The sequence below is a fragment of the Dipteris shenzhenensis genome, chromosome 21 (genome assembly GCF_047967505.1).
Source record: "Dipteris shenzhenensis isolate YYH24624 ecotype China chromosome 21, Dip_SZ_1.0, whole genome shotgun sequence".
NCBI lineage: Eukaryota > Viridiplantae > Streptophyta > Polypodiopsida > Gleicheniales > Dipteridaceae > Dipteris > Dipteris shenzhenensis.
The window spans coordinates 47,629,424-47,643,814 of record NC_141616.1 but is presented as its reverse complement, the minus strand read 5'-3'; the positions used below and the strand labels follow the sequence as shown (position 1 = coordinate 47,643,814).

The 14,391-nt window shown below is 40.7% G+C and overlaps 1 protein-coding gene across 3 annotated transcripts; it reads left to right on the top strand.

Annotated features, from left to right (window-relative positions):
* Positions 1 to 7,667: 7,667 nt before the first annotated feature.
* LOC147888965 (protein NUCLEAR FUSION DEFECTIVE 4-like) lies at positions 7,668 to 10,098 on the top strand. 3 transcript variants are annotated; one of them, XM_087392970.1, is made up of 3 exons: positions 7,668 to 8,117; positions 8,290 to 9,168; positions 9,346 to 10,098. In XM_087392970.1, the coding sequence occupies exons 1-3, from the start codon at positions 7,800 to 7,802 to the stop codon at positions 9,847 to 9,849; spliced, it is 1,701 nt and encodes a 566-aa protein (XP_087249096.1). In that variant the 5' UTR covers positions 7,668 to 7,799; the 3' UTR covers positions 9,850 to 10,098. The 3 variants fall into 3 exon arrangements, with proteins under 3 accessions (XP_087249096.1, XP_087249095.1, XP_087249098.1); XM_087392969.1 differs by having other exon boundaries at positions 8,290 to 9,245; positions 9,351 to 10,098; XM_087392972.1 differs by having other exon boundaries at positions 9,351 to 9,652.
* Positions 10,099 to 14,391: the final 4,293 nt, after the last annotated feature.

Here is a 14,391-nt window from a genome sequence, read left to right as displayed (position 1 = left end):
GGAGCTTCTCTAAGATTAAATAAGCCTAAGCATCAAAGAGGATACACATGGGAGTATAGTGTTAATGAGGAGTTTGATGTGGATGCCCCGGCTATGGAACGGTAGGGCATCTACCTGCGTACAGTGTAGGTCTAGGGTGGGTGCCCCTCAATAAGACCATGGTGGGTTAGTGACTGAGTGAGTAAGTTTTTTTTTTTTACACAAAGAGTTTAATGGTAAGCCTCTTCTCTCTCTTTCGAATTAACCCATGTTGCTCTATAGTAAACACTGTAGGAGCAATCCATCTAAGTGTCCTTTTAATGGCCTTGGTCATGACCTTGTACATACCGGTACACATGGTAATAGTTCTTTGATCTTCGACCTTGTATAAACTGGTACACAAGGGAATAGGTCTCCAATCTTTGATCTTGAAACGAGCTAGCCTTTCAAGCATGAATTGTAGTAGACCTAGATTCACATCTTTTAAAAATTTTCTCTTATACCTGGCAACATTCACCATGATAGTGTAGTCCTTCCCTAAAACTTGCCAAAAGTGAATGAACAATAAAGCGTTCCCCCATGTATTCCACCCCCCTCTTCCCCTTAAACTAATTGCTCCTCTCCTCCCTTTCCACCCCCGTTTATTCCTTTCCCTTCTCTTCCCCTTAAACTAAATGCATCTCTCCTCTATTTTCAATATATTTTCTCCTCTTTACCTCTGTCTCCTTCTTGATTATAAAAAAGCTAATCAACAGTTCCATAGGACCCTTAGCACCCTCATTATTGCTAATTTCAATAGGAAAAAGTAATACCTCATGCATATTGCAATGGTTATTCATGTTGTGTTTCCTTGAATCATACATATAAGCTCCATATAAGGCAAATGTGGCAATATTTTTCATGCAAGCATAGCCTAAAATACTTAATATTCTTTTAAAATATTGTGGCGATGCTCTTAGAAGTTCGAATTTTTAAATTATTGAATTGTCAAAGGTAATGAGAATAATATAAAACATGTGTGAAATTGTGCTCATTGCATTCACAATCTATAATTGTTATAAGTAAAACCTTATTTGCAAAGAAGGAAGATTGCGAAGAAAGTACTTCTTGAAGGAACCAAAGATTCAAGAAGCACATTTGCAAAGTACCTCAAGAGACTCAAGGGATTTGATACCGGTGCTTAATAAGAGACTAAACTTCCTCCCCATGGTGTGAATAAGAGATTTGTCCAAATTTATTCGAGATTGCTTTACATTCTATTGGTGAATATGGGGCTTACAAAGCTCGCAATCCATCTTATCCAACATACATTAGGGTGAAATTATTGATGATAAACACTTACCCTTGTAATTCTACAATCATACATTCAACAATTCAAAAACACCTTGCAAGTTGATCCATTCTTGAAAGCACAACTATGTCTAAAAGCGTTATTGGGGTGAAGGGGGCACATTGAGTTTCTCATGCCTCCACCTTTATAATAGTTTTTGTTGCATCTACTGCAAAGAACCGCCATAAGTTACGTCCCATTAACTTCGTCATTGATGAAGTCAAGAAAAGGCTCCATTTCCTCACTTATGGACACAATAGCCTTTGTCATTATCAAGGTTAATACAAAGAGAGGATCCTCAGATTTGATCATAATGCTAATGGCCCATATAAGGATCAAGCTGTGGTGAGCCCATATCCATGTGGAACATTTTATTTTGCTAAGCGCTTCAATTTTGAGAAATACATTGACGAATAGTTTTCTTTCATTGCTGACCACAAGCACGCAATGCATAAGTTAACACAAAAGCTTTTGTGAGCCATGTGTCGGAACTTGATTATGGATGCCAAGTGCTTGTCTTTCGTCCTTCTTTTTCAAATAGAGGTTATATGATGTAATTACTTACAAGATATTGATTGTTAGTATATGTAAAGTGCATGTCACTTCACCAACCTTGATTCCAATTGATCGAGTACCAATGTGACGTGTGTGTGTGCGAAGGCACTAGAATTAGTCATGGTCCTATGAGACCTTATTGTTTCTCTTGCAATGGCAAGCTTATTGTGCAAATTCCTTCTCTCCATGGGCGTATTGTATCATGTGAGGGAAATCACATATCTGGCCACATTCATGGTTCCCATGTCAACAGCCTTCTGAAGCTTCACTACCCATTCATACACATTCACGTGGATAGCTTGGTAGCCACTCGGACCATGATTTTGGAGAAGAAGCCTATTGGTTGTTTTACCATAAATAGTTTTGGATTTGTAATTGTGTTTGAAGACAATTCAAAGAAACCAAATTGCACACAATCACAACCATTGACGAGGGAAGATATGACTTGGTTATTTGTGACACAATCTTGACTTCAAGAGCTTTTCTATTTGATTATCTTGATGCATTCTCAAGTATATTGAATAGCAAGTTCTTTAATTTATTTTCGAGTGCATACAACATTTGCAAAATTCATGCAGTTGCAACCGCTACAATGGGATATTTCTATGCTTTTTTATTGGAGAATTGTGTGCCCCCAAATATATTTCCTTTAGTCCCAAATAAAGTTAGATGCACATAGCGTTATGGGCAAAAGAAGTAGAGGCACAACTACTTGATGTAGTTAGAAATTGCCCTTCATTGACTACAAGAGAAACAATGCCAAATATCCTTAGAGAAGGCATACCTTGCAAGCTATTACCAAAAAAGATAAAGGGACATACAATCAAATGGACAAATACATTGGGCTTGCTTCCATCAACTATTCCACAACTTGAACTGCATCACATGCAAAACACATTAGAAATAACCTACTATCAAATTCAACAACAAACTGGCACCAAGAGAAAACAACAACAAAACACATTGGAAACAACCGTCATATACAACAACAAGCTGGCTCCAAGAGAGAACATAAACCTTTTAAGAAGCAACAAAATGTGTATGAATTGATCACTCCCTCTTGAAACAAAAAACCCATGTCCTTGGTGTGCTAGACAATTGAAACAAAGCAAAATCCCACATTTTGCACCTTGCCCCTCTCACCAAAAACTCAATACCATTTTGAATGACAATGAAGCTTGACTTGTTGCAATACGAATACCATTCGCCCAAATCTATGAGCTAACTTATGGAGAACAATATGGCCTTTGTAGAAGCATTGTCAATGTTTTTGCAAATGTTGATACAACTCAATGCTTGCTCCCAAGGTTTTTAACCAACAATGATACCATTGTGGTTGGAATAAAGCAAAGAGTGCAAACAAACATAACTACATGTGAGGGGTTATTAGGCCTAGATTAAAAAAACATGCATTAAAAGAATTGCTTAATATGCCCTAATACAAGAAAAAAATTATTTTTAACTCGCTTTCAACTAACCACATACGTAATTTACAAGAAATAGAAACATCTAGAAGCGAAATTGACACAGTGGTACATGGAATATACACCACCCAACAAGTGGTTGAATTTTAAGACAGGCCCAACATCGATGACTTAACATATTCAAAGATATGTATTGTGAGGAGTTGGCATTTGCAATGCTGTTTTATGGATGTCCCCACGCATAGGTGGACAGGGGAAGTGAAAGCTGCAAACTCTATTCCTTTTGTAGGATGTCTTTCTATGTTTATGGGTTTGTAGGTCTCTTTGCACTATCTCAAGGTGTGTGATATCCGTTGGGATGTAGGAAATATTGTATTTGCTCATTCAAAGAGAGATTGTAGGTTGGTGCATCTTCAACCCATAGTAAACCATGGTCATGTTGGCTCCCTCTATTCTGAAACTCAATGACAAAGAAGTACTCTTCAATCTTTCCTAGGATACTGAAGTCTTGCCTCAAGAAAGGTTTTATGACTTGGAACCTATGTACATAGTATTGTGTGGTGGTGACAAGGTCTGAGCAGATAAGATTTCAAACATAAGCGAGTGAGTTATTGGCCAAAGAGCTTGTTGAGTCCCTCTACAATTTCTTCAAACAGGTTAACAAGGGGTCCTAGAGGGAACATGATAAAGAAGATAGGAGGGTGGAGTATTTAAAGTATTGGAAATATGTTTTTATTTAGTTTTTGTTTATAGTTTATAGAGGTTTGTAGTTTGGAGTGCAATGAAGTCAAAAAGTCAAATCTTTGACTCTAAAAGCTTTTTGATGTTTGTGTCTTGAGCGTCCTTGACTTGTAGTGTTTGCCTCTCATTTGAGCTTTTTGCAAGAGAACCCATTTGGATGAGAGCCCTTGTTAGGACCAAGATTTTCATTGCCTTGAATAAGTTTTTTTCCATTGATAGAGCAAAACATTTATCCTTATTTGTGAGCTCCCATCAAGCTATGTCCTAGTATGAAGTATCCGCCCCACCGCAAGCATGTTGTAGTTGCAAACACAAATCCTCCTGCCGATGGAGCATGGTACCATCGATGGCTCCATTAGAGGAAACTTCAAGAGAACCATCGAATTCTTGTTCGAATCCAAAACAACATTGTTCGACTTAGGTAGCTGCTTTCATTCGCTAGCTTTATTAGAAGATGGATACATATTGGCCTTGCGCACTAATATATCTCAACCCCCATTACACTTAAAAGACACAAACAATTTCAATCTGACCTTATCAAACTATGGGGAGTAAACACTAACATATATTTTGTCTTGAACCCACATTGAGCTGCAACACTTCATATGTTACCAATGTCGACAAGGAAACAACGAAAGCAATTCAAGATGCTCTCCAACGTAGCTTGCAAATGAATGCACTGACAAATGAGTGCGTATGCAATCTTGGCAACACTATACTAAACACCACATCACATAAGTTTTCTAACAAGCTTTTTACCTATGCCTTGCTCTACCTCTCATGATACATCAACACGAAGCCCATGAGAAGGACAAACTTTATTATTGAAAGGTCGATGGCAACTTGAGAGGATGGACCCTGAAAGCTCTGATATATTCTTTGATGCCATTATCAACAACAAATACCTCTGACAGAGACCATCACTTGCAAGCATTTACCTTGCATGCTTTGCTAGTGAATACATAGTGACAACCACACAAACTAGAAAGAGAAAGCACCCAAAATTTATCCCTTTCAACGACAAAACCCAAAACCCAAAAAGCCACTTACAGAGAACTCTGTCTACTTTACTTGCCTTTCATTGACAGTGAGCACTCATTGACTCAAGTTTTCCCTACATGGCATGACTTGTACAACCACCAGGAACATGCAATTGAGCACAACATAGAAAACTCAATAAACTCATGCATTTTAGAACTCTAGTGAACATTGGCAACAACTTGGCTTCAACATCTACACTTGATTCATCAAGGAGAAATAACACTCATGCCTTTGATCTTGGAAAGGAAAGGGACTTCCATAATAGAACTGCACAATTTCATCAACCAATGCAATTGACATATACAATGATGCCAAATGGCCCTACTATTCACTATTGAGAAAATGTTTGCTCCTAGATGACATATTACTCAGAAAATGTACAATTGCATAAGATGAGCTCCACTTGTTCTTGTTCGGTAATGTAGGCACAGGTAAAACTTTCACCCTCTTACTACGAGTCAAAGCTTTGTTACATTAACACTCACACTATCAAACTTAAGATGTAACCTTGCCTAAAGCAGTTCTCCTGGCATATCCAAGAAAAGCAGCCTACAATATAGGAGGCACAACTATACACTTGGCTCTCCATTTTCCACTCATATATTGTAATTACAGGAGCCTCATAGCAAAAAAACTACTGACACTATCCACCTCCTATAAAAACTTGGATCTAGAGTCTTCGACGAAGTCTCACTAATATGACAAAACACATTCATTGCCATAGACATGCATATGCATGAGATAAAACACAACCACCTAGAACCTTTTGGTGGTGTAGACCTTCTTCTTTGTGGTGACTTCTGTCAAGCTAGCCCAACCAAAAGCTCTTGGATATTTGTAGAGTGACCCACAACACTTGCAATGTTACATTCTTTTTGGAGGAACCATGTGCGCTACTATGAATTCAAGCAACCAATGCGGCATAATAATAGATGCTTCAAACATAATCCATATTGGTGACCTTACACATTTGAATGGATTGTGCTTGTGTGTCCCTCCTTATAAGCATCTTGTAGCACATCTTTATTACACGAACATTACGAAGGACAAGCATAATGATGATGTTTTTGATCTGCTTGATGCCCCTCCTCATGTTTTACAAGCATTTGACGTAAGACACAAAACTTGTAGCAAAACGATCCAAATTCCAAATGACCCAAAAGCAACCATTGGGCTACACCACTAACTACGCTTTAAACCTGACATGATCTTTGAAATCTGTTTAGGTAATCTAAACATAAGTGATGGACTCATAAATGGTGTGGATGGGATTTCCAAAGACTCATAAACTACACAAAAAACCCTTCGTCTCATTTGGGTCGAGTTTCATGAGACAAAGGTTGGAAAACAAACATGTGACAACAAGTTCCTCTACTCAAAAAACACCCCAACTACATAGACTCCAATCCATCCAATCACTCGAGAGTTCCAAATTGGACAAAACCATCTCAACAATGTATGTCACACCCAATTTCCCATCTATCCAGCAGTAGCAATGAGAACTATTCACCACATGCAAGGGCTTTCCATGGATACACTAGCCTTCAATGTCTTGACTACACTACTCTACTTCACATATGCAAGCCATTCGACCTTTTCTTTCTAATCCACAAACTCGAAAACAAATGCATTAAGATCGATCTAACAGTCTTGCAAGAAATTGTCTGACTCAAATCGTAATTACTTGACTGTTACAACAAATTGATTCCTCAATTCAAACAATCCATATGCCAACCCTAGGATTCCTCAATACAATATCATTCCTTTTGCACGAACAAAACCTGCTCTTGAGCAAGAGCATCACAGTGGCAACAATCCTTCACTTGCAAGAAATGCATGCACCGCTAACACAACCCACATCTCTCCCATTCTTCCATTGCGTTTCAAGAACACAAGGGCTAGGAATTGCAACATATCACAAACACAAACTCAAATTGCTCAATCAACTCTACAACGTCCAAGAAATAGTTGAATGCTTAGTCAATCCCATGATATAGAAACCCTACCTATAATCAATGTTTACAAAGCTACTACGGCCAATACATCAATTTTCCTCCAAAATCTCCATCGACTACTCATGACAATAGTTTCAACCGCTCTTACATACATTCTAGGCGACTTCAACATCAACTACAACTCGACAAGCACGACCCTCACACAACTTTATGAATTCATGTCAATCCACAATAGGATGCAACTAATTCGCAAGCCTACAACAATTCATTGATCAACATTGGACCCCATTTGGACTAACACATCCAGTGACGATAGAACGTGCGGAATAAGCTTTGCTTACTACTCCACAATCGCCAACTTGAACTCCAACCAATGAAAGCAAAGAAACTTTCTAAAACCTCCTTGTTCAAAAGTGGCATTCAAACATTCTCTTCCAAGCAGGCAAGCTTGATGACTCCTGATGTTGGGTTCACACCACTCGCCTGCTTATGGAGGAGGAAATAGAAATGGAGGATGGCCACTCGGTGTGGTGGTGCACACAAGCTGGAGTCTTAATTTATATCACCAACGTGTGATTGGTGCAACAGTTGGAGGAGGTGGAATGGGGAGATCATGGAGCGGTTGGAGGTCCCTATCGAAGCGAGTCCCTCCTAATTGCCCACAACCCGTGAAACCACCTTTTGGTGTGAACCCATCCTCATCAGAGATCATGCACTCGAGTACCCTCGGAGGGGAGAAGAACCTAGCGAAGTAGTTGACTGATAAGGCAAGCAATGATGGGTAGCAGCAGTCCATCTCCATGGAGAGTGCTGATTGCTTGTTGCTGGATTGAAGCATCAGCTGGCATCACCTATGTCTTCGGGACCTATTCCTCTGTTATCAAATCGTCTCTCCAATATGACCAGCGCCAGATCAATCTCCTTGCAGTCGCTAAGGACCTCGGCGACACCGTCGGTTTGGCTGCTGGCTTTCTCTGCAAGTTGCTTCCCTCCTGGGCTGTCCTTCTGCTTGGAGGTTTGCTCTGTTTTGCAGGCTATGGCTGCCTCTGGCTTCTCGTCTTGCAAAAAGTTGTGACTGCTCCTTTCTGGATGGTATGCTTCCCCCGCGGGCCCCCTCGATTTTTTTATATACACGACCATTTTAATAAGCTTCGGACCTTGCACGTTGGGGTAGCAATGGTCGACGTTCCTTGCCTTCTGCAAGCTGAGTGGACTATTGAAGGTTTGCAAGCTGTTAAGGAGAGCCAATGTCCGGATTGTGCAGGTTTGTATTCTCTTTTTTGCTGGAACCAATGGATGCACTTACCTGGATACAGCAGCACTGGTCTCGAGCATCCACAGTTTCCCGAGAAGCAGAGGCACCGTTGTTGGCCTTCTCAAGGGGTTTAAAGGCTTATCTGGAGCTATCTTCAACCAAATTTATACAAGTTGTTTTTCTCCTGATCAGACAAGCTTCATTCTCATGTTGGCAACGGGTCCAATAGTCGTCGTAATGGTTCTAATGTTTGCAATCGGACCAGTGTCCTCACTCAATTTCGCAGAAACGCCTACAGAGGCCATGACGTTCAAGCTACTATATGGTATTTGCTCGGTGTTAGCCGCATACATGTTGAGTGTGACGTTGATTCAGGATCTTACGACTGTGAGTGCCATCCTCAACATCCTCTTCACTATTGGTTTGTTTCTCATCTTACTTCTCCCCCCATTAACTCCTATATTGAGTGCCGCATGCTTCACTAGCGTTCCCCATAGGAGCTGCGACTACGAAAAAGCTCCACTTCTTGAGGACAGTACTACGGGTAATCACATATCAACCCCCCCAGAAGAGGGCGAAACAAGCGTGTCGGGGGAGATTCTTCTGAAAACGAGCAGTGTGCCTCCCATACTCACTCAAAGCAGTATTGGGTCCTGCCTGAGAAACGTTCTCAGTCGAAGAAATATCGGTTCTCCCCTGGAAAAGGAGAAAGCAACGGTAGGGGAAAGTAAGCCTAAACTAGGAGCTAATTTTACGTTGTTTCAAGCCTTTCAAAATGTCGACTTCTGGTTACTGTTTTTCTCGGTGTGCTTGGGGTCAGGATCCGGGGTCACTGCAATCAATAACTTAGGCCAAATGGCTCAGTCTCAAGGTTACCGAAGTGCGCAGGTATTTGTGTCCTTGACCAATATATGGAACTTTGTTGGCCGTCTCGCAGGTGGCTATGCTTCTGAATTTTCAGTCAGGTCAGTGTTACTTGAGTACAATTGTGTTAGTTTTTGTCCTCCCTGCAAGCAGGAGCCCTTGCCTTTGTGATGTGACTCGAGATTGCTATATGTTGTGTAGGGCAGAGCTTATGGGCTTCCTCGGCTCGTGGTGTTAGCTGTGGCGCAAGCCATGATGGCGTTGGGACACGTTCTTTTTGCCGTGGCTTGGCCGGGTACCATTTTTGTGGCAACTTTGTGGGTTGGTGCGGGTTATGGGGCTCATTGGGCAATCTTTCCAGCCACACTTTCTGAACTGTTTGGCATGAAGAACTTCAGCATTCTTTATGGTTTTCTTTGCATGGCCATTCCAGTAGGCTCTCTGGTATTTTCAGGGCTTATTGCTGGCACGGTGTACGATTGGCAAGCCCGGAAACAAAGGGACACGTCTGATTATGGATCTTTGGAATGCGATGGAACCGTTTGCTTTGAACTCACCTTTTTCATCATGGCGATGGTGTGTTTATTGGGTACAATATTGAGTGTAATTCTTATGCTGCGTACACGGTTGGTGTACCGTGGACTTTACAGTCACCCTTCAGAAAGCGATCGTCAAGCTGGCAGTGCATACAGGGATGACAGATGATGTCACCTTCAAGGCTGGTGTACTGGAACGAGTGTCAGATTGTAGAAAATGAGCCTCAAGGACCAAGGTGATAGCAGAGAGGATTGCTGTTACAGCTGCTCCCAACGTTTTGTCTCTGTGCAATCCACGATCATGCATGCTACACTTCCTCCCAATTTATGTTTTTGCATGCTCATGAGTTATAATTCGATTAAATACTGGTGAATAGAGTGCAGAGGCGTTTTCCTTTCTTACCCATACATACTTATATTTGAAAGTGCTTGTTTCATGATAACACATTGCCATCTAGCATCTCTTTTTCATTCTCTCTCTCGACATTGAGGATTAAGTTAATACAATGACCAGTGAATTTGAGAGATTGCAATCCTTTGTTCCCGTACTTTACTATATAGTGCAATGTATAGTTATATGTGCGTTTATGGTAGCTGCTAACACCTTTCCTATGTATGTATGTTGTCACACGTACAATGTATTTTTCCAGTGTGCTGATGGTTAAGTATGTATGTCGTCACTCATGTAGTATGGGGATCTGCTGTAAATTCAGAACGGAGTCAATTCCCTGAGTATATGGATTGATCGATGACAGTGCTTGTTACCTCATTTACAGTCTGCAACCCTTTCTTGCTCACTTGATCCTCCCACACGATCCCCACAAAGCTTATGGGCATAAAACTTCCACTGCAGGAGCTCATGGCAGTGTACATTTTACATGCTAATACTGGCTCTGTGTTCTTACTATTTTACAGGCTAGACTTCATTATTAATCATGGCCTTTGATAGTCTTATATAGTCGAACCCATTAGTGAGTTTTAGTCTGGATGATGTTGGAGGAGCAAGTAATAGTGCTGGTCGTAAATACCATGGCTGTATGAAGAAGGGCTGCTAATAAATCAGCAATCCTTGTCAGCTGAATGATTGCCTTATCATGTGCTTGACCCTTGGAGAGATCCTTGTCAACCAGAGGTCAATATGTATTACTGCCATAGAGATCCTGAAGGCCATGATGGCTTCACTGTTCAGCTTATTTATTTTCCATAGGCAACTGGTCCTCATCAAGCTGACTTACGACTGCGCGTAGAGTGAGGCCACATGGAGAGGTGGTCAGTGGCTAACACAGCGGCAAAGGTGGGCGATTCCTCCAGAGAATAGCCCGAATTCCCATGGATGGGCTTGGTGAGAATTACTTCTTCAGTTTCAGTGGGAGCCACATCCATTGCAAGGAAATGCTAGTACAGAAAGCGAGCAGGCTGTTCGATGGGACCATTTGTTAGCCCAAGTTCCCATGGATGGGTTTGAGTGTTCACATGGAGATACTTTTTCTTCAGTTTCAGTGGGAGCGACATCCATTGCAAGGAAATGCTAGTACAGAAAACGAGCAGGCTGTTCAATGGGACCACTTATTAGTCCAAGCTCCCGTGGATGTTCACATGGAGAATTACTTTTTCTTCAGTTTCAGTGGGAGCCACATCCATTGCAAGGAAATGCTAATACAGAAAGCGAGCAGGCTGTTGAATGGGACCATTTATTAGAACAATAGTTGCTTGGAGGGTGACTTTTGGACCCTCCGTTTGTTGTTCGAATGGAGGCCATGACCTCTACTGCAAGCAGCATCCACAGCCGATCATGGAGCATGTGGCTACACCTCCAATCTTCCACTCCTTTGATCTCATCCATTAAATCTCTCTCTCGATGGAGGGTTGAGATTGAGATGCCTCTTCCTTGGCAATCTAAGTTTTAATCAAGGTTTGAGAGTGGATGTTGCATGTATGTGAATGTATCCCTTGGATGGAAGCTCCTCTCTATGGTAGGGACTACAAACTCGTTATAACTTTGGGTTAGAAGAGACACAGCTCGTTAAAGAAAGCTCAACCTTTATGATTCATACAGTAATCCCATCAATGCACCTCAAAGTCTTCCTCTAATCGATTTGATTAGGAAGCAGTAATAAAGAGCCCCTTTACGATGAGTTTAGGTGATGGGTTGTTGCATCCAAGTATGTGTACTTCTATAGAAATTGTTGTTGTGGCAGAGAGGTGTTGCTTTGGTTGTGGGTGAATCACAAGTCTGCTAACTGTGGACATTAGATATGGCAACCCCATTATTACTCTCTAATATAGTAGGCAGCCATCAACCATACATATGTGGAAGTTGCTTCTAACAACTCTAGCTCATACCTCTCTAGCTAGGAGATGCCCTTATCTAGATATAAAGATGAATCTTACCTTGAATAGGGGTATTTGTTTTCGTGCCAGATCTCATGGGTTGCCAATGAGTATTACCTTGCTTGTGGATATTTGTTTCCTCAATTATTTCTTGAAAACATTATGGATGAAGACTAGCACTAAGATAAGCTACATCCTTCTATAGATGGTCAAACATAAGTGGGGTCAAAAGAAGTTTGGGAGATATGTTGTGTATTGCAAACAAATATGCCACATATTGGTCACTTAATCTAGCACAAGCAAAATTTACTTACAATAGTAGTCAAAATTGATGTACACGGTTCTACATAGTGTGTGAGGCAAATCAAAGGCATGCAATATATGATCGTGCCATTAGTGGTGGGAAGCAAAGTGTAGAAGTGGATTCCTTCACTGAAGGAATAGAAGAAATCTTCAAAGAGGTTCAATAAAAGCTTGAGGATTAGATGTTAAAATCTTGATTGCATGAAGCATCCAGATAAGAGATGAGACAACTTGTTTAAGGGGATAATCCTCTATGAATACATTCCATCAAGTAAAGATAGCTTGAAGAAGAGTACAACCACCTGAGATTGGACTATGCAAACTTTTGAACGTCGGTCAAAATGCGTACAATGTTGAGTTTCTAGCAAGTAAATCAGCTTGATTTTTAACGTTGGAGATTTGTATGATTACCATGGTATGAATGAGCCTTGTACAAGCTAGCAAGCTAGTTAAGTGGAAGGAGATGCAAACCAATAAGCTAAACAAGAAAGCAAAGAAGCAAATGATGAGCCCTCAATGTCATTGAATGGGCTTGAAGTGATGAAGATCGAGAGAGCATGAAGATGAAGAGACACCAATACACAAAATACTTAATCGAATAGGAAGGAAAAGACCCAATTGAAGGCACTGGGTACCTAACAACTAAAAATGACTTTAGAGCAACGAAAATATGGACTCCACTTTCCCTCTTTTAGGTCGGGCTATTGATTCTCTGGTACATTGTATAGTGATGTTATCTGGATTATGTTTCTAGGGCACTGGGTGGGACGCCCTTGATAAGGATACTAAAGATTATGGCATAAGGAGAGTTGGTAACATTTGTTGTAGGACCACAAAGGAAAAGTGGTGTTGAGATAGAGGGGACTTAATGACCTGGGTTGGTGGTGGAAGACGGTATTGGAGAAATATTCATAAGTTTTGTATTGCCTGTTGGCAATTCACCTCATTTACATCTTGGTCGATTTCTTTGCGTATCGCCACGATGTTCATGTGTTGTCATACGCGTGCAATTGCCCTACGAGCTCTTGAACTCCTTATGCTAAGGCGTTGAAGGCAATCGGTAAAGAGCAGGGGAATCCCAGGACCTGCAGAAGCAGGGAGGAGTTCTTGGACAACAGCAATCCGTCTAGGATTCAGAGCTCGCAATCGGTAAAGAGCAGGGGAATCCCAGGACTTGCAGAAGCAGGGAGTTGTTCTTGGACAACAACGATCCGTCTAGGATTCAGAGCTCGTAATTGACGGCGCTGGCGAGATGGAGTTTTGGCGCTTATTGTATAGTTTGAACTACATGAGGTTGAAGAGGATAAGAGGTTGTATCTCATAGATAGAGTCGCGTATCCGTATGTTTTGCTTTGGGCAGAGAGTAGTGGAAGTACAGCCGGTGGAGCTTTTAGAGCATTTTCAATAATGATGTTTGCGTGTTTGGAATGGAGGTGTCTATGGATGATAACCTTAAAGACAATCCTGGTAGCTACAATATGGAAAGTGAAGATACTTGGGGTAGCTATAATATGGAAATTGAAGATATTTGGGGTAGAAAGTTAAGAAATATTGACCAACTCTTATTTGTCTTCAGATTTAAGATACTTTAGATGCTTCTTATTGTTTGCAAGAAACATAGTTTTTGTAGGTTGAGTTTGTTCCTCGTTGCTCATGAACATATGGAAGAGTTACTTTGCAATCGCTCATGAACATATGAAGATTTGCTTTGCAATAGATCGAGGATTGAAAAAAGTAGCTTGAGATAGAGAATTACATTGTATACATTGTTATAATTCATTTTGATATAATGAACTTGTAGAATTCAAAGAATGAATCAAGAGGTGAGGTTTTGTTGTCAAATGGATAGCTCTTTTTAAACATATATGAAAACTCAAATGCTAGGAAAATAGTTTTTAAAGAGGTAGATTAATTATGATGTAAGATCTTATATTTTAAATAGGTTTTATTGTGCCAATGTCTTACCCAGCTTGATGGATTACTATGTTACCTTCAGTGCTTGAGGGTGTGTGTTTGTTGTGAAGCAACACCGCCATTATACTCAAACCCAGCAACAACTTACTGTGGAGACCTCAAA

Bases quoted from the DNA above. Each gene is read 5' to 3' on its own strand.
- LOC147888965 (XM_087392969.1), top strand. From the start codon at position 7,800: ATGATGGGTAGCAGCAGTCCATCTCCATGGAGAGTGCTGATTGCTTGT. The intron at 8,118-8,289 runs GTATGCTTCCCC...CGGATTGTGCAG, and splicing joins TGACTGCTCCTTTCTGGATG to GTTTGTATTCTCTTTTTTGC. The intron at 9,246-9,350 runs GTCAGTGTTACT...TGTGTAGGGCAG, and splicing joins GCTTCTGAATTTTCAGTCAG to AGCTTATGGGCTTCCTCGGC.